We start from the raw sequence: 27,466 nt of genomic DNA, 5'->3' as shown, positions 1-27,466 counted from the left end.
TACACAGAATTATTTTAAAATGTATAACTTAGCAAAAAAATAAAATTTTTATATAAATTATGAATTTTTTCTCTTTTTTTTAACACTTAAATTGATTACATTTTTAGTTTTACTATATACAAATATATATATATGTATATATATACTTTTATTACGGCTAAAGATATTCGATAAAATATAACACAGAAAGAAAACAAGAAAAACAAAGAAAAAGAGAACAAGACATAATTTATGTAAAATCAGAATAATACTTTTAATAGAGTTATCTGAATAATACTTTATAGTTTTAATAAGCAAAAACAATGGATTCTTTTTATATGATATATAATTTCTTAAATTTGCATATTTTGTGATATTAATATTACTCACCAATATATTTTTGCAGCGAGAGTAAATTTAGGCGCTTCCTCAATTGTTTGGCAAAAATCTACATGAATGACAGGTTCTATATTAATATTGTTATTTGCACCGATCTTTTCTAGAGGCCTTTTTAAAGCCGTTTCTACATCTTTTGCGCTACATGTTGATGGTACGCATAAAGCTAGTTTCAATAAATAGCGACGAATGCGGTGAATATTTCCTCGTTCCTGTATACACATCACCATTATTTACATAAAACTAATTATTTAATAACACAAAAAGATTATTTTATTACACAAATGTTTATAAGGAAAAAAATTATTTACATACTGTGATAACATTTATAAAAAACTCAACATATATATAAAGAAATTATATAGCTTATAGAATAGACGAAAGAGAGAAACAATCAGAAAAAAATATCTTCTTTTATCAAAGATTATATAGGTACGAAGAATGGAGAGAGAAGACATTTTTTCTGATTCTTCCTCCTTTTCTGTATCTCATTTTCTCTTCTTTTCTATTAATTTGGTCTTTAATAGCAAATCATTGTAAGCATATACCATTCCTAGTCTATTATTTATACTAATATACCTCTATTGCTTCCCAAAAAGATTTATTTGGATCGTAATCCATAGTTGGTCTATAAGAAATCGCATCTTTCCTTTTATACTCAAGATCGACTAAACAATATCTACCAGCCATTTTATTTTCGACTTCTCCCATATCACTTTGCAAATTATAACATTCATCAAAATTACCCAAATGTCTTGTATTACCGTATAATACGCCATCAGGATATTTCGATGAAGAATCAAACACTAAAACAAAATTTCACTAATTATAAGTCAAAAGTAAATTGAGATATTTTATTTGTATATTTCTTCCAAAAATTCTAATACGGAAGTATTAAAACAATAATAAAGCGCTTCAGAGTTATGAATGATTCAAATTAAAGATTGTAATTATGCATACAGATACGCATCTATATATACGCATAACAATCACTTTATTAATTTTTATAGCTTATTTAATATTTTTATTATTCAACTAATGTTTTGTTTTTTAGTCAGTTATGTGTGTAATACTTTTTAGCTGTAGACAATAGCAATCATCATAAAAATAAAATAAGATGTAAATTTCTGACAGGTATATATACTTATATAATTTAATTATTATTTTTTATAAAAAAATTATTAAGTTTTAAAATTTGATTTTACTTGTGGATATAATTTTTATACTTTATTTTATATTTTAGTACCAATTTTGTTTTTTCAGTCGTTATGTGAAGATACTGCATTTTTTAGTTGTTACTACGTAACCACATATTTTTAATAATAATCATCATAAATTAAAATAGAATGTAAATTTCTAACATGTTTGCTCATACATCTTGATTATTACTTAAAATTTAATATTGAAACCACCTAATTATATTTGCGGGTACACGCGCGAATATAATAATGCCTTCCGCATTCTCAGAGAGTTTATGACATGCGGTTTACAGATTCCTTCCGTTTACAGATTTTTTCACAAGATAAAGTAGTTAAACCATACCGTTTAAGCGATAATATATATTTCTTAAATATTCGAGAAATTTGACTGATTAAGTGTATCGGAAGACATTGTTGCCCTTTTTAGTGTATCATTCCAGATCGAAGATAAAAGAGAAACGCGTAATACAGAAATATTCAGAAAAAGAAAAAACAAGTAATCTATAGCATATTGCATATTGTGTTGTCAAATTAACCAAGATTAAATTCATCCTTAAAGAATAAAAAAATGTTCACATAGTAATTAACTAATAAAACTCGTCAAAATTATAATCTTTGTCATAACAATTATTCACAGCACGAAGTAAGCATAATGTACGGCGAGAGAACGAAAAACAAAAGAATAACAATAAAATTTGACCATTAAGTTTAGAATTTAATAAAACTCTATAAAAAGTAAAAAAAGTAAAAACATTTGATAGCGAGATAATAAAATTTGATTCAAATTTACATACTTTTTTAAAAACAAATATTCGAGATACAAAAACATGCTACACAAAACGCCTCACAAATTATTTAAACTATTTGAATATATCTAATCTCCCTTTTACTATATAATATTTAATAAAAGAATGTATTTTAACATAATATCTCTTGCAATAATAATTTATAAACACAAATTTTTAAATAGTTTATACAAGTTTTGTAATTTTCGATACTTACTTTGCACAGCCCACAGAGTACCATTTTGCAATTCCTTTAAAAATCGTTGTGCGTCTGCTTTACATTTTCCATCTGGCAAATCCTCGGACTGAGCAAAAATTATAGGTAACAACGGTAGATTAATAGGATTTAATACTCCCGTATTTGCAAAGCACTGTTCGGTATTACAATTACCGCCATCTAAAATATTGTTTAAATTCACCGGATCCAAAGAATTATTTTCATTAAATGTCCATTGTTCTGATGCGGAGTGACTATGTTCGGCAAAACTACTTGATACTCTCAACAATAGTGTGCTAACAGAAATTAGCACAGTTTGTTTGAACATTATCAAACAATGACTGTCTACGATGAACAAACTATAATAAACTAAAGCTTCTACCATTGTTATGCCTACTTATTTATTCACCTTACCCCACTACATCACAGAGAGCTCGGGTAAAGCCACGATACATGAAAAAGTTTTAAATGTAACCGTAAGGCCGTAAGCAAATCGACCAATCACAAACATTTTCACATGTCACGTTTCAAGAATGTTTGACTGTGATTGGTAGATTTGATTACAGCTTTACAGTTAGAGTGCGGTCCTACAATAGATGTAGTAAATCTTTAGTCTTTAGAAATATATTGATCGAAATAAATCTTAAAAATGTTTGTGTCATGGTCTTTATCTATATTTTATTTTCGATTCGGAGAATATATCTCGCAATAAACTATTAAATAATAAATAAAATTTTAATAAATTATTTTTTTTAGATGACAAGATTAATTGTAATTTATATCGTAATTGCGCAACATATCAGTTTTGCATCTTTTAAATTTATTTTACAAAAATAGAATTACTACACGTCGTATAGAAAGAGCTAGAATTATTTTTACATCTTATTTTCACTTCAAAAGGCATGTCTTCCAATAAAACTGTTAATTGTGATTTACATTGTAATTGTGTAAAACATTAATTTTGAATCTTTCAAGTTTATCTTACAAAAATCTTATATTCTTATATAATGCTTGCTACATTTAAGTGACGATAATCATTGAAATACGCAACAATAATTATATAATGATGTAAATTAATATTTTCTTAAAAATACTATTTCAAAAAAGCATGATTCGCTGTATTGTATGAGTCTATCATAAATCTAACTGATCAACTCCACTTTTTGTAAAAAAGTTTCTTAATTTTAATCAGAGGGGATCTGCCTGATATTTATTATAGCGAATATAACGGATATATTCATATCCGCGAGAAAATTTATCTATTAATTCGCCGGTGAATATTGCTGTTAATACAATTCTCATGCAATAATATGCGTCTTTAATACTCTCAAAAAATCTTCAAAGTTATTAGAAAATGTATTTCTGCAAAAAATAAGTTAGAGCAAGAAGTAAACGGAAGCAACTTGCGAATTTAATGTCACGATTAAATGCACGATTTAAATGATATTAGGAAAGGAGATTATCAGAATATCTTTTCTTCCGATTCGTGTTCTCCTAATATCAAGAGATTTGCCGCAGAATTCGAATCCCGTGGCTAAGTCTATAAATTAAAACTATGTTTATTTGACACTGTAAATACTGAAACCCTTTGAGCAATCGAGGTAAAGACGATCCTCTTTGTTGCTCAAACAAACGTTTTCATTTAAGGTGCGTTCGGAAATCCTATTCGTGGGATAGAGTGTAGCATTAAATTGACCAATAAGAGAACATGACCAACATGATTGTTTCACTGTCCCGTCTCATGCTACAGTCATGCTATGTCCCTATGTCTCTCTTGAGTCTCTATGAAAATTATAATGTCATTCAATTTTATGTGTGATGGATAATTACATTCGAGATTTTGCAGACAAAATACAACAATGGTTCTATTAATAGAAAATAGAAAAGGATGTTTACCTGATGTTTATTTTGTATATAAATATCAATAAAATGCGATTAAATATAATTAAATATACATAAAATGTATACAAATATACACAAATAAATATACACAAGATAAATACACACAATGCATATACACAATATATATTTATAAATAAAATAATTAAATTAAATATATTTATACTCTTATTAACTTTTTTTAATTTTACAGAACATATTATAAATCTTGGGTTATTAAAATCAGATTATTTATTACACGATGATCCCAACATATATATAAAGAAATTATATAGCTTAAAGAATAGACGAAAGAGAGAAACAATAAGAAAAGAATATCTTCTTTTATCAAAGATTATATAGGTACGAATTGAGAGAGAGAAAAGACATTTTTTCTGATTCTTCCTCCTTTTCTGTGTCTCATTTTCTCTTCTTTTCTATTAATCTTGGTCTTTAATAGCAAAACATTGTAAGCATATTCTTAATCTATATATCTATAAAATCACATACCTCTATTGCTTCCCAAAAAGATTCATTTGGATCATAATCCATAGTTGATCTATAAGAAACCGCATCTTTTCTTTGATACTCAAGATCGACTAAACAATATCTACCAGCCATTTTATTTTCGACTTCTCCCATATCACTTTGTAAATTGTAACATTCATCAAAATTACCTAAATGTCTTGTATTACCATATAATACGCCATCAGGATATTTCGATGAAGAATCAAACACTAAAACAAAATTTCATTAATTGTAAGTCAAAAGTAAACTGAGATATTTTATTTATATTTTCTTCTAAAAATTCTAACATAGAAATATTAAAACAATAATAGAGCGCTTCAGAGTTATGAATGATCCAAATTAAAGATTGTAATTATGCATACAGATACGCATCTATATTTACTCATAACAATCACTTTATTAATTTTTATAGCTTATTTAATATTTTTGTTATTCGATTAATGTTTTGTTTTTTAGTTAGTTATATGTGTAATATTTTTTATCTGTAAACAATAGTAATCATCATTAATAATAAAATATGATGTAAATTTCTGTTAGGTGTATATATACTCATATATAATTTGATTATCATTTTTTATAAAACATTATGAAATATTAAAATAGAGAAATATTCTAAAAAAGAAAAACAAGTAGTCGATAGCATATTGTGTTGTCAAATTAACCAATATTAAATTCGTGTTTAAAGAGTAAAAAAAATGATCACACAATAATTAACTAATAAGACTCGTCAAAATTATAATCTTTATGATAACAATTATTCACAGCACAAAGTAAGCATAATGTACGACGAGAGAACAAAAATAAAAAATACAACAATAAAATTTGACCATCAAGTTCAGAATTTAATAAAACTCTATAAAAAGTAGAAAAAGTAAAAACATCAATTTGATAGCAAAATAATAAAATTCGATTCAAATTTACATACTTTTTTAAAAGCAAATATTCGAGATATAAAAACGTGCTACACAAAACGCCTACAAATTATTTATACTATTTGAATATATATCTAATCTCTTACTGTATAATATTTAATAAAAAAATGTATTTTAACATTTCTCGCAATAATAATTTATGAACACAAATTTTTAAGTAGTTTAGTTTATACAAGTTTTGTAATTTCCGATACTTACTTTGCACAGCCCACAGAGTACCATTTTGCAATTCCTTTAAAAACCGTTGTGCGTCTTCTTTACATTTTCCATCTGGCAAATCCTCTGACTGAGCAAAGATTATAGGTAACAACGGTAGATTGATAGGATTTAATGATACCGTATTTGCAAAATACTGTTCATTATTACAATTACCGTCATCTAAAATATTGTTTAAATTCACCGGATCCAAATAATTATTTTCATTAAATCTCCATTGTTCTGATGTGGAGTGACTCTGTTCGGCAAAGCTACTTGATAATCTCAACAATAGTGTGCTAACAGTAATTAGCACAATTCGTTTGAACATTATCAAACAATGACTGTTTACGATGAACAAACTGCAATAAACTAAAGCTTCTACCATTGTTATGTCTACTTATTTATTCACCTTACCCCACTACATCATAGAGAGTAAGGAAGTAAAGGCCATGATACATGAAAAATTTTTAATCGTGATCGTAAGCAAATCGACCAATTACAAACATTTTCACGTCTCACGTTTCAAAAATGTTTGGTTGTGATTGGTGCATTTGATTACAGCTTTACAATTACGACTAAAACTTTTTCGCATGTCATGGTCTTAATTTTAGCTCTCTATGATGTAGAGACATAACAATGCAAAAACTTTAGTTTATTGTAGTTTGTTTATCTCAGACAGTCATTGTTTGATAATGATCGTGACACGTAAAAAAATTTTAATCGTGATCGTAAAGCCATAAAGCCACGATACGTAAGACCGAGTCTACAATAGATATAGTAAACCTTTAGCCCTTAGAATTATATCGGTCAAAACTCTTAAAAATATTTGTGTCATGGCCTTTATCTATATCTTATTCTCAATTCGAAGAACCTATCTCGTAATAAAATTATTGAATAATAAATAAAATTTTGAACTATTTTTATCAATATTTCTATACTAATAAACTATATTCAAGATTAATTGTAATTCATATCGTGATTGCGCAACACATCAGTTTTGCATCTTTCAAGTTTATCTTACAAAAATCTTATGTTCTTAATGCTTGCTACATTTAAGTGACGATAATTATTGAAATTATTGAAATACGCAGCAATAATTATATAATGACGTAAATTAATATTTTCTTAAAAATACTATTTCAAAATAGCATGATTCGCTGTATTATATGAATCTGTCAAAAACTCAGCTGATCAACTCCGTTTTTTGTAAAAATTTCTTAATTTTAATCGGAGGGGATATTCATTAGCCTGATATTCATTAGCGGATATAGCGGATATATTCATCCGGGAGAAATTAAAATCTCTCCATTAATTCGCCGATGAATATTGCCGTTAATACAATTCTCGTGTGTCTTTTAATATACTCTCAAAAAATCTTCAAAGTTATTAGAAAACGTATTTCTGCAAAAAAATAAATTAGAGCAAGAAGTAAACGGAAGCAACTTGCAGATTTAAATGCCACGATTAAGGCCCAGTTCCACCACTTACTTTAACCGAAGTTTAACTCGTTAATGGAAAATTCACATTACGTTTGATGTCCGATGTATCCAATCGGACGTCATACATTGTACATCAAATGCAATGTGATTCCTCCATTAACGAGTTAAACTCCGGTTAAAGTAAGTTGTGGAATCGGGCCTAAATGCACAATATTAGGGCTGCGTTCGGAAACATTTTGTACATAACTTTGTTATGTATGTTGAACAAAGATAGAACGACGCTCATATGCACACGGGTGATGTTTGCGAACGCAGCCTAGAAAAGGAGATTATCCGAATATCTCTTTTTCCGACTCATGTTCTCCTAATATCAAGAGATTTGCCGCAGAATTCGAATTCCGCGGCTAAGTCTACAGACTGCGTTCATGTTGACATTATAAATGCTGAAAACCTTTGAGCAATCGAGGTAAAGACGATCCTCTTTGTTGCTCAAACAAACGCTTCCAACATTTAAGGTGCGTTCGGAAATCCTATTCGTGAGGTAGAGTGTAGCATGAAATTGACCAATAAGAGAACATGACCAACATGATTGTTTCGCCTTCATCTTTCGCCGTCGATGTCCAATGTCATGCTGCTATGTCCCTATGTCTCTCTTGAATCTATTGAAATTGTAGTGTCATTCAATTTTGTGTGACGGGTAACTACATTCGAGATTTTCCAGACGAAGTACAACAATGGCTCTATTAACAGAAAATAGAAAAGGATGTTTACCTGATTACGAGGTACAGGGAGCAAAAAAAGTGAGCTTCAGTCCTTATTCTGACAACGGAGGGTGAGTAAATTGAAAATAACCTATATCCTATATCTCTACTAATTTTAATTATCATGACCGAACGATTATGATTGATTAATATTTTTAATTTTTATTTTGTTATATTCCTCGAATGAAGTGCGTTGTACTCTTGAAGGATATTGTTAAAATGTTATTTTATTTTTAGGAGCGTGGTGGCTCTTGCAGGGGATGATTTCTGTGTCATAGCTGCGGATACTCGTCTTAGTACAGGATTTTCAATCTATACTCGGGAACAAGATAAATTATTCTCTTTGTCAAACACCACCATTCTAGGATGCTCTGGTTGCTGGTGTGATACTTTGACTTTAACTCGTCTCTTATCCGCTCGCATGCAGGTACGAATGTTGCACATTCAATTGGGACTAAACAGATTGTAAAGCAATCACATAGATCATCATAAATTATCAGATACACATGCAATATTTATCTTTACTTTAGATGTACCAACATGAACATCAAAAAGAAATGACAACTCCAGCAGCAGCACAGATGCTCTCAATAATGCTGTATCATAAAAGATTCTTCCCTTATTATGTCACTAATATACTTGCTGGATTAGATGAGAATGGAAAAGGATGCATATATAGTTACGATCCAATTGGACATTGTGAAAAAACTACATATTGTGCATTATGTAATGTTTTTATCCTCTTTAGATTGGATACAAGAATCAAGAAGGAGTCACTCCTGCAGTCTTAACTCAAGAAAAGGCTGTGGCAATCTTGAAAGATGTTTTCACTTCTGCAGCTGAGAGAGATATATACACAGGTGATGGAATAAGTATTAAAATTATTACTAAGGATGGAATAAAAGATTCCAGTTTTGCTTTGAGAAAAGATTAATAGAAATGAGAAAAAACATTTATATATATTGTGCAAATAAAATTATTTCAGTATCTCAACATATTTTTTATTATCAAAACTTCGCTCATTTAAGTATTCTTGAAAATAATACTAATATTATTTATGAAATAAAGAAATCTCTAATTAAATATGTAGATTGCCTAAAAAAATGGTGTAAAAAACACACGCATCAAAATGTAAAAGATACAAATACACATAGTGTTACTTGAATAGGTGTTCTTTATATTTATACACAATGTTTTCTATTTTATATATGGATATCTTATCTATACCTTATCTATTTTATAAACACGATAAAAAAAAATCTTGCATTACAATTCTCTGTACTATGATGCTCAATGAACAAATATCGGATACTTTATTATAAATTAAGAATTTTATTCTGTCATTCAAACATATTTTGCTCTTACTTCATAATTAGCATTAGTAATGTACACTTGAAAATCTATAATATGTAAATGATTACGCAAAGGTAACTCAATAAGCCTTGTTTAATATTACACTATATGCATTGTATGTACTGTGTATGTTACTTCACATACACGTGTATTCACGATATCCTAAAATATATTTCTTTTACCATAAAGGCAAGTTAATTATAACCCATTCTTATCATATCAATGTAACCAAAGGAAAGAAGGTTAGGGGTTTGTTTGTTGCATTCCATTCTACCATCTTTCTCATAGTTCTTTCTTGGAAATAGTATATAAAGATCGAAAGTAGACTGTTTCCCCCCCGAGATTCACTTCTTCGTCCCGGGGGTCGTTAACGGTCTGCCGCGATCTTTACCACGCAATTTAATTCCAAGTACTCGCTCGATCTTGCCAATGACCATTTGATTTGGTATTCCACGTCCTGCTTCATAGTCATTAATGACTTGTGCCTTTTCATTTACTTTCTATAAAAAAAAATGCATGTAAAAATTAATAATAACAAATATTTGTATATTGTTTTATTTTCCTAATAATAAATACTTTCAAATTATAAAGACAAAAATACTTTACTGTAGCTAAATCTTTTTGAGATAATCCTTTGTTTTGCCTTCCTTGTTGTATAAGTTTACCAAGTTCAAGTGGAATTTGATCATGTTTTAATTCTTCTGTTTCACGATCTAATTTAGCTGTATTTTTTGTGGTTACGTGCTGTCTGTTTGCACCGCCACCCCCTAATCAGAAGTTTCAGTATTATTATACTTTCAATAAAATTATTAAAAATAAAAATTATAAGACAAACTGGATCTTTTTCTGGTAAGTAACAAAATATCTAGCATATTATTATTTTACGTTATTGAAATGTGAAAAATATTTTATTTAAATCTTGGTTCGATGCTTTCTGTTTTTTATTTATATCTCTCAGTTATATTCTTATAATATAATAAAATATCAACTTATCCTTTAAAATAGATGCTTCACATACTTGTATTTATCGAATCTGTACATAAAACATATCAATTTTATATTTAACTTAAGATTTTTATCTATGATATAACATATATGTGTATGTGTGTGGTGTGTGTGTGTATGATGACGTGACAATAATTCTGATAATATGCTTCTTTAATAATAATAGAAAAAAAGAAGAAGAAGAAGAAGAAAGAAAAATCTATGGCAAAATATAAATATTTTCATTTTTAAGGAAAGAAGTAACATGATAATTATTATTTCTCTTTGCAATAAAATCCTATTTCATTCTAAAAAAAATTGTGTGATTGTGTAACTTGAAATTACTGTTATCATTGATAAGAATACGCAAAATTGTCGCTTAAAGTGGCGAGCACGTTTTTGTTTACATTGCAACAAATAATTATCCGAAATAATCGGGAAAAAATGCAAGAAAATCTAAAAACAAATTTGTACTCACATTTCGCTTGTGTCTCTACGGTGAAACCCTGCCGCCGTGCATCGTTCACCGCCTGTAAATAATAAACTTACAGTTAAGAATCGCGTGCGACGCAAATACGGGCATCGCGATCTCTCGTGCTAACGTGTGATAACCGCGCACCGGATTTTGCGAGTTTTCAGACCTTCTCGGTTTTGAGTGTGGACGATTTTGGAGCGCGTTTACGCAGTGTAATAGGCGCGGTGTCCCAATCTGACATGTTGTAAAAACTGCTGCGAACGATCAATGTTATCACGTTGAAACGTCTTCCCAGTAACTACGATTATACACTTTGCTTGCTTAGCCGTGTGTCGTATTGCTTCTCAGCAAGTTCTCTCTTCTCTTCGTCGCGGACGTTCCGAAAGTCATGCAACGCGACCGCTCGATCGACCGGCGCGAAGTTACAATTTTGCGAACATCAGATCGCGCTTCGAAGCAAAACTACACGTAATTTCGTCGAATTTTACGTTCACGTCGTTATTTTCCATGTGGTGTCGATCGATAGATCGCCATCCTTGAAATCTTCGAGCTCTGTCAACCGCGAAATTTGACATTAAAATTATGACACGCTGAATCGTAATGGAGAAGTAAACTTTTGGCTGCCTAAGCAACTGTTGTTTAATTAAATAGCGTAAATGCTAAAGTAGCGTTTAGCGTTAACGCTAAAATATCGTAAACAGTAAAATAGCGTAAACGGCAAAATAGCGTTTATACTTACTTGAGAACAAATAGATAATTTACATTCATCAAAGTTTATGAAAATCTATCCAATTTCGACATTTCATTAATTTATAGAGAGAAATAGTATGATATGGTCCTTGGAAAATCTAGAGACGATATATATATATATATATATATGTGTGTATTAATTATATTATGTATACTTGTTTCCATAATAATATATGTATCGATCATATCTAAAATGCTTGTTTAAAACTTCCAATCACAGCAGATAATATACTACAAAATTGCACCTAAAAAAGAAAAAGATAGATTTTTAATTCAACTGTGACTGCTACGCTAATGTGAAATGAAAAAAAAAGTTTCTCTTGGCATGGATTAATCCGTCGTCTATCTAGCTGTCACGCTTATTCAACGGACGTACAAGTTAGTAGGTAGAAAGATATGTCTCGGCTCGATGTTGTGTACGGCCTGAGAATTTGATCCGCATCATAACTCCGCAGTGTAATATATATATTTGTATACGATAAGATCTGATTGTGTGAAAATCGTGCGAAATGTCCTTGATCAGGTCCTTATGGAAGTGTACATTCAGTCCGCGGCTTTTCAAGATTTGCGAGGTAACATGGATCGGTCATCTGGTTGACGTAAGTGCGCCTACATACAATATACTTATTCAGCGTTCTCTCAGCGAAAATTTGCCTGAATTTGAGGTTATGCGTATGTAAATTATAGAAATCGTACGAGCCGAAGAACTTGGAACGATGGAGCGATCAAATTGTGATTTCCGTAAGTATTTCACGAAATAATTTAGAAGGTGTTATTGAAAGTTTACTAAGCAATTTTACTGCTATTATGCGAGTAAAATCTTTCAAGTGTCTTTATGTACAAACGTAATCTTTAAATTTTACCACAATTTAATCGCATTTTTTTATTACTATATTGAATTGTAAGAAGCTTACAAATTATTTTTGCATTGTTACAGTTGCACATTGTTACAGCAGCAATATGGTCTATAACTCTTTACGCTGCACCACTTATTGCCATCGCTGTACCGTTTATGTATCAACGTGGTTATTCCTTCACAGATAATGTTTTTTGTTTGAGTAAATTGGCAACTGGTGCTGGTGCACTTTTCGTTGCTTCGTTAGCGGCACGTGGTTACTCCAGAGTTAACAATCCAGTATATGTAAAATTTATACAAACTTTAAATGAAGCACATTTACAATATAATGAAAGGACAAAACAGGAGCTTCACAAATATGATTTTGAATTTTGGGCATGGCCTGTGGATTTTGATATATCGGAATTAGAAGGGTTGGATACATATATCCTTTTAATAATAATTAAATAGGATATCCTAGAATCCCAAACTTTTATTTCAATTTCAAATTTTTTAATACACTTTTTAATGAATTGTACTATGCATAGCAACAATTTTTGGTATCATCACTTCTACAAGTTTTTAATAGTTAATATTAAAAAAATCTTTTAATTAAAGATATCAAATATTACAGGAGAATAAAGTTTACCTTAATAAAGTTTACTTTAATTTTAATAATAACATTCCATTTATCTTTACTCAAAAACTTGAAAAAAAATTGATGCTTGCATGTTTTAATTAAAGAAGTATCAAGTTCAAACTTTAATGCTAAGATCTTTTAAATCAAAGCTAAGGGATTTTAAGATAGCTTTTATACACACACACACACACACACACACACATATATATATATATATATATAATATCTATATTTTATATATATATATAAATATTTATATTTTTTTAGTAACAGATTTGCAGACAAATTGACACTAAGACAGATTGCAACAGCTAGCGGGCGTCTGAAACGTCAAAGTGGCAAAGATTTCTTATTTGCCATACCATGTAAATTATTTTCTTATATAGCAGCGCATATTGTTGCAATCAAAATGATTTATCCTGGCAGTGTATCTATTATCAGCTGGGCAATTGGTAGAGCATTATTATTATTGTTGTATATCTATATACATATATCTTTATACTACTTAAGATTATTTTATATCACTATGTCAAAGGTTCTACATTATCGAAGGGAAGGATAGATTTAATAAAACAAGGCGGAGAAAGATTTAAGCTGGTGACAGCTAATAAAAATGAAATTGATACAATGTTCGTCGATCGACGCAACAAGTATTGTAAACAATAACTTTATCAATAGCTTGTATCTTACAAACTGTTTTCTAATGTACAGTTTTCACAGGAATACTAATGGCGATATATTAGTAATAACTTGCGAAGGAAATTGTGGTTTCTATGAAACAGGTATTATATCCACTCCTTTGAATAAGGGTTATTCAGTATTAGGCTGGAATCATCCAGGTTTCGGCGGCAGTACTGTAAGTAATATGCACAAAGAAATAAATTTTATATATATATATTTTTTTTATACAATCCGAGGGGAAGAATTGCTGTTGCTCTGTCCTAAAACTTTATCATTGCAACAATAAAACTTTATCAAAATGTTGCAGTTATTGTCATTCACATATAAGACAGTAAATGCAAAGTTATGTACGGAATAATGGCAAGTCTTTTACTTCGGGGCCGATTTATATTTCGTATAACAGTAACAATAAATAATCAAAAAGGGTGCACCATATCCAGACCAAGAGGAAAAAGCCATCGATTGTATAATGCGTTTTGCGATCGACCGTCTAAAGTTTCCTGAGAAACGCATTATCCTGTATGGATGGAGCATCGGAGGATATACCGCTACCTGGGCTGCTATGAATTACCCTTCTATTCAGAGCTTGGTGGTATTAAATTTAGTTCGATTAATTCTATGTACAATTCTATAAATTAATAGATTATATTACTGCAGGTTTTAGATGCTACATTTGATGATATATTTCCATTAGCTATGAAAGCAATGCCACCGTCCCTGGAAGGTTTAATCCGCAATATAATCAGAGATTATTTTAATTTAAATATAGCAGAACAATTGAATAGGTATATTCTATAGTAGTATTATATGTATAAATATATTGATAGAATATCATCTACATGTTTATGTATCGTTTCTTTGTTTCTTTTTTTAATTGATTAGATATAACGGGACTGTATTATTAGTGAGAAGAACAGACGACGAGATTGTTTGTACACCTAATAACAGCTTAGCTGGAAATCGCGGCAATATATTGCTGACGAAACTGCTTCTCAGGCGTTATCCACATTTATTTTCTGGAACCTCCGAATCTGGAACTGTCCTATCGACATTCTTATCCGCTGAAGCTTCTGATAAAAGTAAGAAATTGAATAATGATGATACTATATATATATATATGTATAAATGGATTTTTTAAAAACTAAATAAAAAATTATAGTTAATTTAAATCGATTTTTATATTTATTGCAGAATCGATATTGGAATTAAGAGTGGAGGAAAAGCGTTGCTTAGAGCTGATAGCAGCTGATGTACGAAAAAATAATGGGGTGATAAGTTATCCGTCTACTCTAGGACAAGATTGTAATGTTAAGACAAAATTGCAGTTGATCCTTTTTCTTGTGTGTATTACATACGTAAAGATAAATCTAAAATGAAAGAAAATAAGAATATTGTATTTTGAATCTATTATTTTGTGGTTTCTAGGCAACAATGTACATGAAAGACCAATCGTCGTCACACTGCATCCCATTGACTGTTGATCTCTTTCATCCAGGTTGGGACCCAGCATCCACAATCACTGTAAAATAGACTCGATATTGTGTCCTAAAAGTCAGAAACTTTTCAAGAGATTCTTATTCGTATAGTACAATACGAACGAGCAAAAACAGTAACAATCTTCAGTGCATTTCATGTTGAGTTTCAATTAGCACACATACATAAACATTATTTATTCTACATTAATCTATACTCAATCTTTGACAAATTGTTGAAAAAAATGTTACATATTAGATGTCTCATTTTTCATTCACTGTAAAAACATTCTGGTTGAACTAGTGGCTACTTGCATTTTTCAAGTTAATTATATCAGTTGCACATCTCACCAAATACTGCTATATGTGTAAGAAAATTATTTTACAATATAAATATTAAAATTTAGACAAATTGAATTTTAATATATGTTTCTTTACATTATTTTAAGAAATAATAATTATTATACAATATATATTATTTTATTATTAAATTGAGAATGATAAAACTCTGAAATGAATATACACACAATATAAACATGTAAACACAATATAAACATGTAAGATATAATAAATGTATTTTTCATTTCAATCATAACTTAATTATTATATTATTATTCATATTAATAATCTAATTTTTTAATAAAAGAAAAACTTCTTATCATAACATAAAAATAATAAAAGTTATAAGCCATATTTGTACTAAAAAAAGTTTAATATTGAAAGTACAAAATTTTGTTTTAAAATTGTAAAGATTATTTACCTGTAGGTCTTGCAAGATTTTTATAATAGCATCCTAATTAAAATTGATTACACGAAATATTGTATTTTCCATATAATGTATAAAAATAAATAACTATATATCATATCCAATAAAATAATTCCAGATAAATTTATGTAACTTGAATGTTGTTCAGGACAGCTATAAGATCAGCTTTAGAATCTTGAAATGGGTCTACTACATTCGCTCGACCAGTTTTCACTGGTCGCTCTAGAAATATTTTTAACATATTTCTTGTTTGTACCAAAAAATAGTCCCTCTGAATAATTTTTTCCAAAGCTTTAAAACATCCCTCCAAATTCCAATCAATTTTACCTCTGCTTTTGTTTTCAGCCTAAAAGAAGTACACAATTGTTATTCGCTTTATTTGTTTCCTTCTAAATGAATAGTAATTTTTTATTTTTTGTGTCTTACTTTTATTAAGCCAAGATTTACTAGGAGTGCATTATTCAAATCCAAGATTTGGTTATTCTCTATTGCATAAGAAAACAGCTTTGCATACAAAGCATCCGATAAGAATTCTGCTTTTATTCTCACATTCATATAGCCACTATCACATAATGCTGATACTTTCATGGTTATCCGCAAAAGCTCTTCTATATATTTCTGTTCTATACTCACATTATCCTGATTTATCAAGTTCTGGAATAAAACATATAAATCTTGTGTTAAAAAGATGACTAAATATACTGATGTTAATGTATATTAATACATACCGTTGCATGATCAATGAAAGCTTGTACATTATCACCTTGTAACAGCAATAATTTCTCGCCTGTCGGTGATTTCAAAAATTCTGCTACTGTTACTACTGTGCTTTGTGCAACATTATCTTGCATTTTCTTATCTTTGTCACTTGTCTCGTCCTCATTATTATCGCTTTCACATTCTTCACTCGTTTTCTCTTCGTCATCACCATCATTATCACTGTCATCATCTTCCTCTTCTTCATCTTCAGTATAATCTTCATCTAAAGAATTTAATGCATCGATTCTCCCCAACTTTGTAAGAATTTGTTGAAGTTTCTCGCGTCCTTCTGTTCCAAAACAATTGCCATCTAACTGTAAGTTCGTCAAAAGAGTTTTATCATGTGTGGCTTTAGCAATAGCATTCCCAGCGTCCATACGTAGTTCATTATTACTTAAATCTAGATATTTAAGAGATGTATGATTGCCGTGAATCTCTAATGTCTTTGCTAAAACTAAAGCCCCTTTAGTCTTTAATAAACAATCTCCGAGATTTAGCTCCTCCAGACCTCGGAAAATTGGTAAAACATTAGCGAGTGCTTTAGCCCCTTTCAACCCAATCGTATTGTCGTTCAAATTTAATACTCGTAAATTAGGATTGACAGATAATCCCTGTGCAATTGCTGCAATACCTAAGTGGTATATGCCATTTTGTTGCATTACAACTTCCTCTAATGTCTTCAGTTTTTCAAATACAGATGCTAATGCTTGTGCACCCTCATTTTCTAAACGATTTCTACCAACAATGAAAACTTTCAAGGCAAGTGGTGCACCTATAATAAAAATACATCAATCATTAATACTTGGAATATTATGAGATATATATGATTATATATTTATATTCTGTAATATCTCGCCTTCTTTGGAACTATTCTCAAGACACTTCTCCAATGCTTTAGCTAACATTTTTCCACCCGATATACCAAGACCATTATTGTTTAATCTCAATTCCTGAAGAGTATAGCATGGGCTTGATGTCAACAGATTTGCTAATCCCTGAATACCAATTGGACCAAAAGCATTGTCACTCAAATCAAGTTCAGTGAGCCGGCTATTGGCTGTGCATAATGCTGTTCCTAGATATTCCAATGCTTTTGGAATTTCTGTTTTTAAACGACCAGTGAACATATCCTTCCATAAAGCTTTTTTCAACGGAGTTCCCTTCTCTTTTAATACCTCCGCTATAGCCTCTGCAGCTGGTATACCCAATGTATTTCCTTCTAAATCCAAGTACTCCAAGCATGGACATGCCTTTATCGCTTCTATCACTCCAAGAGCTGTATTATAAAAAACATAATAATAAACCCGCTGGTAAATTGCACTAGAATTGAAATTTGTAAGAAAATAAAATTTTATAAAAAGATGTTTATACTTTATAAGCTAAAAAAGTTCTACTAAAAAGAAATCAATTTTTTTCATAATTCTTATATAACCTATGCATTGTGCATATGTGAAGAAAACATCGGAAAATAAATATAAAAAAAAATTCTATTGTATTACCATTATCCGCGGTGTCCAATATGAGTGATTGACCGGCAAAGGAGACTCCAACCGACTTTCGGCTGACATTTTTCAGTTGCTCGCTAATTTCGCCCAAACTAAACATGTTGCCCGTATATTACCAAGATTTTGTAAGATGATTCTTATTGATCTTCAATGTATGCTATCGAACAGTGATAAAAGGTATTGACAGATTTATTTTCCTATCGATATCACACATTCAAATCACCACACATACTGCACGTTTCCGCAAGTAATAAACAATGATTCAATATGGTAGTACCATAATGGTACGCGTAAATTATGTGCGCGGGAAACCTCTACCAACTTACGCCATATCGGAAAAAAATTTCTATTGTTACAATACTACTGTAAAGAAAACTACTAAAGAGTCTATAGGTCTGATTGGTCTAATGATTCGAAGCATTTATAACTCTAGAGAGTAAAGTGCATTTATAGCGGCCTTTTTTTTATAATAGGTTTGTCTTTTTTACCAACTCTCTAATGGAGGTATATTCGGATATTTACAATATATGCGGCACATTAAGCTCAGAAATTACAATTTTATATAGAAAAATTACATAGCGAGTTGCATATTGAAAAAATAAAATACATACATTATGTAATAACACACTACATATCGAGATAGTTATAACGATCAAAAACTTTCTGTTCCACACATCAGAGATTTAATTTATTAATTTGATGAAATAATATATTAATTTAAATAGAAAGATGTGTGTGAGAAATAGATAATAATTATTGAGATATAAAAATTTCCAGTTTATTAGAATGAAATTATATACTCTAATAAAACATTAATTGCAACAATTAATTTCGCGCGCGTTTTCAAAATTCTTTTAAGTTTTTCGCATGTCTATTTACAAAATCGAAAAAGTACTTTTTTATATCCACAATAAAAGAAACAGTTGCTAATTGTAATAACTATATATGGTTAATTACAGAGAATTCAAAACAAGGATTATTTGAATTTTCTTCTTTAAAACAAAATCCATATATTTATTGTTAATATGTGTGGAATATCAATGATGAACAATAAACATATAGACTCAAATTCACATGTTTCTTTTAGGTGCTAATAAAGATGTTTTATTACACTGAATGCTGCTTTTCATAATCTGTGGCCACAGCTTATTGGTTTTTTTTGTCTTTGCTTTGATTATACTAATATATATATCATAAATATCTTTTTCAGTGATTTGATTTTTTTAGATCTAGATGATAGTGTGTCCAGAAATATTTTTCTTGTTATGTCTTTAACTTTGCTCTTTTTATCTTCTCCAATTTAGATAAAAGTTAGTGTTGCAAAATCAAAGTTTATAATAACGTATACAATTTTCTCTCTCTCTCTCTCTTTCTGTGTCGATTCTTTATAATCTTCTCATTCCACTTAGAAATGTCACCATATTATATACTGCACATATATATTGCATATTCTATAAATTAAGGAAATAGAATACAAAACATCAAGTTCTATTTATATTAGCATATCAAAGAGAGAGGGAGGGGGAGGGGGAGAGAGAGAGAGAGAAGCTAAATAGCAAAAATCGATCATTTTTTTAAGAGGACTTTAAGCAAATATAAGATTAGAAGAAGATATTTTTTGACTATTGATGGAGTGGCCATTTTACCCCTTCTTCACAATATATAGTCAACATTTAATACAAAAATTACCTATTACATCTACATTCTGCACATAGATATAATAAATTTACACAGTAAATTAATCTATATTGTATAGCGACATTCCAAATACGTTCGAATGTAATTGTTGATTAATATGAACTCTACTATATTAAAAATTGCTTAAAAACTAAATCTTTTCTTAAATGTACATAAATAATCTTTTTATTGATTAACTATGCTTTTTTGCTGTGTCTCAAGCTAATTGTCCATTTTAATTCCATCTTTTTTGAGCTTAAACATTGAAAGTATTCAAATATTCAATTTTTACATTATACAAGCTGTTGTTAAACTTGTATAAAAACCTAAATGTTTTAATATTTCTTCTGTGTCTTAAATGAAGAATAGAAAGTGGCTCCTCGCAATGTTTTATATGTGATGTGACTTTGATAGTGAAAAAGTGCCAAAGTTCATTATGCATGACAGAAGCAGATTGACTGAATACTCTCGACAGTTTTTCGTCATTTCCAAACATGTCTAAAGTATATAGAGGTTAGAAGCCCTCCTGATACTGCTTTGAATCTAGTTTTGCCTGAATCATTTCCAGTTGTCGTTTTGCTTCACACTGAGGGAAATTTTGCAGATCATAATATTGTGGCGCTATCATGAGCAGCCAATCAGCTGTAAAGAAATAAAAACTTAATAAAAAAAAGATTATCTTAACAAAAATGAATAAATTAAGTAGAAAAATATAACTATGCATTATAACAATTGTGTAATAAAAAAACTTACGTTTAATATCAGTAACAGTTCTGATATAATTTTTAGTAGTAAGCACAAATTCATTATAAATAACCCACTCTGGTTTATGATCCAGACAACTGCTTGGATGAAGCTGTACTACTTGATTATCCTTAATAGTTAGATAATGTCCCGTTCTCTCTAAATGTGCTACCTATTTATATAATAAAAATATAATATAAGATACAGAATCAATATAACAAAGAGAAATTTTTAAATTAATACACAAGCTGATGTTAAATTACCTGCATAAAGAATCCATTTACAAGAGCTTTCCTGATATTAATGTAATAATCCTTCGAATTGAAGTCGGTTGAAGTGCGTTTTAATACAAATCTGTCCATTATTCTACTCAATTGTTGTCTTACATTATCTCCGCTCTTTAATGATCGATAATTGACATAATTATCATAACACCATTGGACATCATCCATATCTGTAAATAAAAATAAAGTATAAAGTAAAGTAGTATAAGATCATATATCTCATAAAATAATAATAAATAAATACTTACGTTGTTTGAAAGAATGATATACATTAAGTAACGTCAAATGATCACCATCAATATGTGCAAATTTCATTTTTGCATCATCCGCAGCCTTCTTTGATTCGTTTGGTCTCACAAAGCACTGTGGGACTAATACCACGTCAATCATCAATATACTACCATGTTATCTTATCACGATTCTGACTCTATTACACTTTAGTTTTTTAAAGTTCTCATATATTTTGCATATAATTTTTATAGCGAAATTAAATTATTGATTATTAAAACTAATAATTTAAATAGATAAGAATATCAATCAATAAAAATATTATCATAGCGTAAAATAAATATTATTAGACTATAAAATAGTTACACAGTATTATCGCGTACGGCAAACCTCGGTACGTTACCTGAGAGCATAGCAGTAATGCTGAGTATTTCATTGCTGCAATTATGATTGCAAGAAGCTATAAGCATTTTTGCCAATTGAGGATCCAATGGAAATTCCGCCATCACTGCTCCAAGATCTGTCAAGTTCCCGTCATCATCAAGAGCTGCCAAATAATTCAGAAGTTCCAAAGCTCTCATGAGGGTTTCAGGTGCAGGTGGATCCATAAAATCGAAATGTACCTGTAAGGCATAAGTCCAATAAAATCAATAATTTAAAACAATAAAAAATTACATTATTCTCAATCAAACAATCTCTTTATCATTATTTTAGTACGATACTACTAATAAACACACCAGATCATCGATACCAAGTTTCTTCAATTGCAATACAACACTCCCAAGATTGGAACGCAAAATCTCAGGATAGGTATTATCCTGCATTTCATTTTTGTATGCCTTCTCTGTGTACAATCTAAAACATTTTCCAGGTCTTGTTCTGCCAGCACGACCGGCTCGTTGCTGTGCCGAAGCCTTACTAATAGGCGATACTAAAAGAGACTCGACACGAATTCTGGGGTTATATACCTATCAACAAAAAATATTTCGATCATAATGACAAGTTTATAATAATATAAAAAATTCTCAATAAGAATCTAATTGATATTATATTTACTTTTTGCTTGGCAAAACCAGGATCTATCACAAAAACAACACCATCGATAGTCAACGATGTTTCAGCAATATTAGTCGAGACTACGACTTTGCGACCTATAGCACCATTAGGTTTAGTAGGCGGAGCAGGTTCGAATATTCTCTGCTGAAGATTCGGCGGCAGCGTCGAATACAGCGGTATACACTTTAATTCACCGACTTCAGGTCCCAAGTTGTCCATTTCTCTTTTAATTCTCTTGCAAGCTTCTTCAATCTCCTCTTGACCAGTTAAAAATAATAGGAGATCTCCGGCAATTTCTTCGCACATTTGGATTTGAATGACAGTTCTAATTGCAGCTTCCAAATAATCTCTTTCCGGCTCCGGTGTATAAAATATTTCAACTGGATGCGTTCTACCAGGTACGTTCATAAGTGGTGCATTGTCAAAATATTGTTGAAACTTTCCAGCATCCAAAGTGGCACTCATAATCACAAGTTTCAAATCTGGTCTTTGCTTGATCACTTCTTTCAAAACACCCATAAGCAAGTCGGTAGCTAATGTTCTTTCATGTGCTTCATCGAGCAATATCACTTGGTATGCATCTAACATGGGATCAGACATGCCTTCACGAAGTAACATACCATCAGTCATATACTTCAACACAGTCCTTGGTGAACTACAATCTTCAAAACGGATACTGTATCCTACTTCTTGGCCTGTTAATAAATTATGTAAATTTTAATTTATTATCGCACTGTGTATTGTTTCTCATATAATATTATATCATTTTCATCAAAGATAAAATAAACTTAATTAAATAAACTCAAATTCTTCTTAAAAAAAGAAGCATTTTTGTAAATTTCGAAATATACATATTGTAAATATAAAGGAATCAATAGTAGAAACATTTATTTTTTAATTTTTAATATAATACATGAATTTATGTATATACACATACCTAAGGCAACATCCATTTCTTCTGAAACTCTTTGAGCTACACTCATAGCTGCTACTCTTCTTGGTGATGTACAGGCAACTCCTTTGTTTCCAATACTCCTTGAATACTCTACGCACCATTGTGGTATCTGTGTAGTTTTACCGGAACCAGTCTCTCCAACAAGAACAATACATTGATGCTGAGATAACAATCTCACAAAATCAGCACGATATTCAAATACAGGCAGAGTTATCCTTTTCTTGTAAAGCTCATAATATTTTGGTGTATATGGCAGCATGGTGTATGGATTGAATTGTACTTGGCTCTTCGTCACCGTGGATGCTGTGGTCGTCGCATTGTTGGATGTTGAGCTATCCCTATAAAATAATCATTGTGATATTTTTTATTCTGATACATGAATGATAATTTGTTCTTCTTCCAGATCGGTGCATACCGATCGTTTGTAAACGCACCGAAAAAATATATTACTGTATAAAATAGAGTAGTTTTGACATCATAAGATACATGTGCGAAATCAATGTCGAAGTTACGATGATGCATATCAAATTTTTAATATGCATTGACCGACAAAATAATTATTCAAACATATGCCATTCATCTTTTAAAACTGCAAAACCGGATCACAGTTGAGAACCGTTACAGAGCGTAACGAGATCTGTAAGTCTTCCTCGTCGCATGTAATGAAAGAAGCTCGCGCTTTGTAATTTATAGACAATATCTATACGCGCAAACCGAGCCGTATGCTGCGCGATGCTACAGGAAAATTAACGTGCGCGATCGCGCGTGGTAAATGTTATACAGCCCGATAATGCCGCGAATATTGCACATGGCAAATGGGGACTGTCGACGGATCCGTCGTCGCATTGTCCGAAGTAAGGAAAAACACGCTGATACACTCACGTAGCTTTTCGTTTGACGTAAGGGTCCACAACCTCGATCCTACGCTTCGACATAGCGTCCTCGTCGTCTCAACAGCACCCAAGCAGAAGCTAAAACTGTTTACGAAATTTCAGGCAAGGCGTCAGTCAAAATGGCAAGCAAGCGCCAGCAGCGGTTCCGAAGCTTCCTGTCTTTGTAGTAACGGTAGATGACAGCAGATGGCTGTTGCGATTGGCGTGAATTGGCGTTATACTTGGACAAGTATAAGTTCTTTTAGAGATAAATACAAAAAAACTAAAGATTTAGAAAAAAAAACAATTTCCATAAAAATAAATCGTCAAATTGACAAATCATGTCTATCATTTTATAAATAGATAACATAAATGTTTTCTCTAATCAAACTGTTTTCTCTAAATAAAGTAAACCACAAGTAAATATTTTATGTATATAAATAGCTTTTATATATAATGTTTGGTAACAACGATTTTTAATGTTCAAAATTTAAAAAAGATCTAATTAAATTTTTTTTAAATTCAAACAAAACTTAATTAAATTTTTAGCAAGAAAGATAAAGAAAGGTTGTATGTGTGTACTGGCAGTTGTTTATTAAGCATAATAAAGATATAAAAAACAATATATATTCACACACATTACTGTTATACAAGAACATTTCTTACAATATACATTGCTTCATTGTCACATCCAAAAAGTAGCATTGATCTGTCGATATCGATACTATTTATAGGTTTATGCATAGCAGCACACAATGAAGTCACATTAACTTTTCCATTTGCACTAATTGTATTTAACCAATGTGTATCTGTAGAATCTGATATTACAAAAAACAAAAAAAAAACAGAAAATTAGAATCAGTTCTTTATATAATTAGTAATTAATTATAACTCACCAAGTTTCAGTTTTGAACTTTGTGCGTTATTCCAATGCCACAATTCTCCACTGATAGAACAAGTGAAAAGATTGTCAGGCCTATCTTGGTGGAAGAGTATTTCACTAACAGCTTTGGCATGTGCATTAAGTTGCGACATTGGGTAAGTATTTTGCCTCAAATCCCATACAGTTAAACTGCCATCCTCTCCACCAGCGACCACAATATGTCTTTGTGTAGGATGATGCGTAATACTCGTAGCTGCTGTCTACAAAAATGTTTTATCATTTTTTAAACTATTGTTTCAAAATATTAAAAAGATTCATATATTTTAAAAAATTAATAGAAATATACAATTTTTGCAACTTACTTTAACTTGATCAGAAAGCATAAAAGTGGATGCAGGCATATCTCGATCGTTTCTTAAATCCCAAACCTTCATGTGTCCTCTTGAATTTCCCGTAAGTACTTCATTGTGTTTTAAAAAATCGATGCAATATATGGAGCAACTATCAGCACTTTCTGACAAAAAAATGATAAAATATATTGTTAATTATAATAAATGGATTATATATTATGAATATACTTTATTAGTACACATATTTTTGCAATATTATAGCATTTACCAATAATCCTAACTGGTTTTTTCTCTACAGCTGTAAGAAGATTAAGTTTTCCATCTTCTCCCACAGAAGCTATATCTTGCTCGAAAGTAGATAATGCAGTGCAGGAGGCATAATCTGTTGTTCTGCAAAAATATATTATTAAAAACATAATATTTCTTTAATAATACTTTGCCTTTAAAGTTGTATTAAAGCAAGAATTGAAACTTGAATTATTCAAGTTTTTTTACTCACTTAAAACTATGTATAAACTCCCATGCCATATGTTCCTTAAATTCAGCACAGGTATCTTCGTCAACTTGCAGTAATCTCACTGAACCTAAAGATGAGGAAGCCACGAAGAAATCTTTGCTGATAAACTAGAAATTTACATTTTATTAGAACTTGTAATGTATAAGATAAGTTACTTATTTTATCATAAAAGAATGATATATCACCTTTAGTTCAGTAACATCTCCAAGGAATGAATATGATGATAGGACTACAGGCGATGGTTCTTCATCATAATTTGTGCTAAATGTCCAATATGTTATTTTATTCACCTATAAAATAAAATTGACAAAGAAAATTACTCAAACTTATTGAACAAAATCACTCGTACAATTCATGTATTATTAATTATTGAATAAAACTAAATAATAAAAACTCTTAAATTTAGGTTAAGTATCAGATATTGGTTTACCGGGTTATCCCAACTGCCGGTTAAGAAATTCTTTGCTTCTGTAAAATCTCTATGTTGCCACCTTATTTTGGAAATTTTCTTAGATACAAATGTTCCTTGTACGTTCTCGCCCATTTTTGGATAAAATCAAAATAAAACAAGAATCGAATACCTCACAATTAAATCAGCTGACTGAATTACCCGCCCAAATGTCAAAAACGTGTATTTATTAAGCTAGTTTCACAGAGCATTTTCTGTGTGTTCTGATTTAAGACGTTCTTCGTTTATCAGTACAAAAGTCTCGAATGAGAACATACTATTGATTGAAATTAAAATGTATTATCAGAGAGAAGAATGAGAGTCGCCACGCTGCCGTTTCTCGTGTAACGCTTTTTCTAGGTCGTACACTAGCGTCACGTACATCCATTTTACGCCGCCTGGAACTAGAGTATATCATATTAGTTTTGATCGGCACTTTGTACACCGGAATATACAACCGCCGTATTTGTTACTTTTTTTGTATTGGGGTAAAATCGGGTACTTACATATCTCATATAATGAAAAGAGGAAGAAGTGTTATCTTGACTTTGTGTCTCTACAAAAAGCAGTTGAAAACGAGAACTAACGCTCAGAAAAAGAAACCACTAAAAAAAAAAGGTTTTTGAGATCCCTAAAGTTAAAAAGTTAAATAAGGAAGTCCGGCAGCAATGTCGAACAAGAGGATATCTTTATTTGTGATTTTTGTCAATAGAATACATCTTTATATTGTATTTTGATTAAAATAAATCTAGATTTTGTAACAACGTGGTGTTTTGCATATTTTTAAATGGGTACCCGGTTTGACCCTACCGGTATAACAAAACCGGTTACTTTGACTTCTCTACAAAATCTTGTTATTCTTGGTAGACAAAAATTTTTTTTTCAGCAATTAGCCTTATTTTCTCATAGTTTAAGGTTCA

At 30.4% G+C, this 27,466-nt stretch overlaps 6 protein-coding genes across 9 annotated transcripts; 2 read left to right on the top strand and 4 right to left on the bottom strand.

Moving 5' to 3' along the window:
• Nucleotides 1–350: 350 nt before the first annotated feature.
• LOC115239502 lies at nt 351–2,946 on the bottom strand. The gene is made up of 3 exons (XM_029814053.1): nt 2,577–2,946; nt 955–1,181; nt 351–587 (listed from the first exon to the last, which is right to left on the bottom strand). Exons 1-3 carry the CDS (start codon nt 2,902–2,904, stop codon nt 366–368), a joined length of 777 nt encoding a protein of 258 aa, XP_029669913.1. The 5' UTR covers nt 2,905–2,946; the 3' UTR covers nt 351–365.
• A 5,225-nt stretch (nt 2,947–8,171) lies between these two features.
• Nucleotides 8,172–9,474, top strand: LOC115239526 (proteasome subunit beta type-1). The gene is given in 4 exon segments (XM_029814084.1): nt 8,172–8,383; nt 8,550–8,739; nt 8,843–9,056; nt 9,059–9,474. Coding segments are annotated over 4 exon segments (690 nt in total). The 5' UTR covers nt 8,172–8,285; the 3' UTR covers nt 9,247–9,474.
• Nucleotides 9,475–9,624: 150 nt separating this feature from the next.
• LOC115239527 (endothelial differentiation-related factor 1 homolog) lies at nt 9,625–11,680 on the bottom strand. Of its 2 annotated transcripts, XM_029814085.1 has the most exons (5): nt 11,291–11,680; nt 11,128–11,179; nt 10,684–10,698; nt 10,272–10,432; nt 9,625–10,165 (listed from the first exon to the last, which is right to left on the bottom strand). In XM_029814085.1, the coding sequence occupies exons 1-5, from the start codon at nt 11,363–11,365 to the stop codon at nt 10,010–10,012; spliced, it is 459 nt and encodes a 152-aa protein (XP_029669945.1). In that variant the 5' UTR covers nt 11,366–11,680; the 3' UTR covers nt 9,625–10,009. The 2 variants fall into 2 exon arrangements, with proteins under 2 accessions (XP_029669945.1, XP_029669946.1); XM_029814086.1 differs by lacking the exon at nt 10,684–10,698 and having other exon boundaries at nt 11,291–11,679.
• Nucleotides 11,681–12,038: 358 nt separating this feature from the next.
• On the top strand, nt 12,039–16,097 carry LOC115239525 (phosphatidylserine lipase ABHD16A). Of its 2 annotated transcripts, none has more exons than XM_029814081.1 (11): nt 12,039–12,473; nt 12,562–12,615; nt 12,812–13,143; nt 13,617–13,801; nt 13,885–13,999; nt 14,070–14,205; nt 14,455–14,622; nt 14,688–14,815; nt 14,913–15,109; nt 15,222–15,370; nt 15,456–16,097. In XM_029814081.1, exons 1-11 carry the CDS (start codon nt 12,384–12,386, stop codon nt 15,558–15,560), a joined length of 1,659 nt encoding a protein of 552 aa, XP_029669941.1. In that variant the 5' UTR covers nt 12,039–12,383; the 3' UTR covers nt 15,561–16,097. The 2 variants fall into 2 exon arrangements, with proteins under 2 accessions (XP_029669941.1, XP_029669943.1); XM_029814083.1 differs by having other exon boundaries at nt 12,042–12,473; nt 14,455–14,619.
• Nucleotides 16,098–16,200: 103 nt separating this feature from the next.
• Nucleotides 16,201–18,870, bottom strand: LOC115239524 (ran GTPase-activating protein 1). Its single transcript, XM_029814080.1, has 5 exons — nt 18,527–18,870; nt 17,884–18,303; nt 16,997–17,799; nt 16,695–16,922; nt 16,201–16,614 (listed from the first exon to the last, which is right to left on the bottom strand). Exons 1-5 carry the CDS (start codon nt 18,630–18,632, stop codon nt 16,393–16,395), a joined length of 1,779 nt encoding a protein of 592 aa, XP_029669940.1. The 5' UTR covers nt 18,633–18,870; the 3' UTR covers nt 16,201–16,392.
• A 743-nt stretch (nt 18,871–19,613) lies between these two features.
• LOC115239523 (putative pre-mRNA-splicing factor ATP-dependent RNA helicase PRP1) lies at nt 19,614–26,825 on the bottom strand. 2 transcript variants are annotated; one of them, XM_029814079.1, is made up of 15 exons: nt 26,529–26,825; nt 26,284–26,388; nt 26,081–26,205; nt 25,850–25,971; nt 25,594–25,745; nt 25,245–25,491; nt 25,022–25,166; nt 23,459–23,814; nt 22,522–23,216; nt 22,203–22,433; nt 21,869–22,088; nt 21,486–21,608; nt 21,217–21,407; nt 20,963–21,125; nt 19,614–20,851 (listed from the first exon to the last, which is right to left on the bottom strand). In XM_029814079.1, the coding sequence occupies exons 1-15, from the start codon at nt 26,640–26,642 to the stop codon at nt 20,724–20,726; spliced, it is 3,117 nt and encodes a 1,038-aa protein (XP_029669939.1). In that variant the 5' UTR covers nt 26,643–26,825; the 3' UTR covers nt 19,614–20,723. The 2 variants fall into 2 exon arrangements, with proteins under 2 accessions (XP_029669939.1, XP_029669938.1); XM_029814078.1 differs by lacking the exons at nt 25,022–25,166; nt 25,245–25,491; nt 25,594–25,745; ... (2 more) ...; nt 26,284–26,388; nt 26,529–26,825 and adding an exon at nt 24,359–24,540.
• Between the last annotated feature and the right edge of the window lie 641 nt (nt 26,826–27,466).

The sequence above is a fragment of the Formica exsecta genome, unplaced genomic scaffold (genome assembly GCF_003651465.1).
Source record: "Formica exsecta isolate Colony F162 unplaced genomic scaffold, ASM365146v1 scaffold384, whole genome shotgun sequence".
Lineage (NCBI taxonomy): Eukaryota > Metazoa > Arthropoda > Insecta > Hymenoptera > Formicidae > Formica > Formica exsecta.
The sequence above is the reverse complement of the archived record's forward strand: the minus strand, read 5'-3'. Positions and strand labels throughout refer to the sequence as shown.

Excerpts from the sequence above, each read along its gene's own strand:
- LOC115239502 (XM_029814053.1), bottom strand. The coding sequence starts at position 2,904 with ATGTTCAAACAAACTGTGCTAATTTCTGTTAGCACACTATTGTTGAGA. Across the intron at positions 1,182-2,576 it reads TACTCTGTGGGCTGTGCAAA|TGTTTGATTCTTCATCGAAA; the intron begins GTAAGTATCGAA and ends ATTTTGTTTTAG. Across the intron at positions 588-954 it reads CTTTTTGGGAAGCAATAGAG|GAACGAGGAAATATTCACCG; the intron begins GTATATTAGTAT and ends ATGTGTATACAG.
- LOC115239524 (XM_029814080.1), bottom strand. The coding sequence starts at position 18,632 with ATGTTTAGTTTGGGCGAAATTAGCGAGCAACTGAAAAATGTCAGCCGA. Across the intron at positions 17,800-17,883 it reads TGAGAATAGTTCCAAAGAAG|GTGCACCACTTGCCTTGAAA; the intron begins GCGAGATATTAC and ends TTTTTATTATAG. Across the intron at positions 16,923-16,996 it reads CTTTCATTGATCATGCAACG|AACTTGATAAATCAGGATAA; the intron begins GTATGTATTAAT and ends GTTTTATTCCAG.
- LOC115239525 (XM_029814081.1), top strand. The coding sequence starts at position 12,384 with ATGTCCTTGATCAGGTCCTTATGGAAGTGTACATTCAGTCCGCGGCTT. Across the intron at positions 14,623-14,687 it reads CTTCTATTCAGAGCTTGGTG|GTTTTAGATGCTACATTTGA; the intron begins GTATTAAATTTA and ends ATATTACTGCAG. Across the intron at positions 15,110-15,221 it reads CGCTGAAGCTTCTGATAAAA|AATCGATATTGGAATTAAGA; the intron begins GTAAGAAATTGA and ends TATTTATTGCAG.
- LOC115239527 (XM_029814085.1), bottom strand. The coding sequence starts at position 11,365 with ATGTCAGATTGGGACACCGCGCCTATTACACTGCGTAAACGCGCTCCA. Across the intron at positions 11,180-11,290 it reads CCACACTCAAAACCGAGAAG|GCGGTGAACGATGCACGGCG; the intron begins GTCTGAAAACTC and ends TATTATTTACAG. Across the intron at positions 10,166-10,271 it reads CTCAAAAAGATTTAGCTACA|AAAGTAAATGAAAAGGCACA; the intron begins GTAAAGTATTTT and ends TTTTTTTTATAG.
- LOC115239523 (XM_029814079.1), bottom strand. The coding sequence starts at position 26,642 with ATGGGCGAGAACGTACAAGGAACATTTGTATCTAAGAAAATTTCCAAA. Across the intron at positions 22,089-22,202 it reads AACTTGGTATCGATGATCTG|GTACATTTCGATTTTATGGA; the intron begins GTGTGTTTATTA and ends TATGCCTTACAG. Across the intron at positions 20,852-20,962 it reads AACTGTTACTGATATTAAAC|CTGATTGGCTGCTCATGATA; the intron begins GTAAGTTTTTTT and ends ATTTCTTTACAG.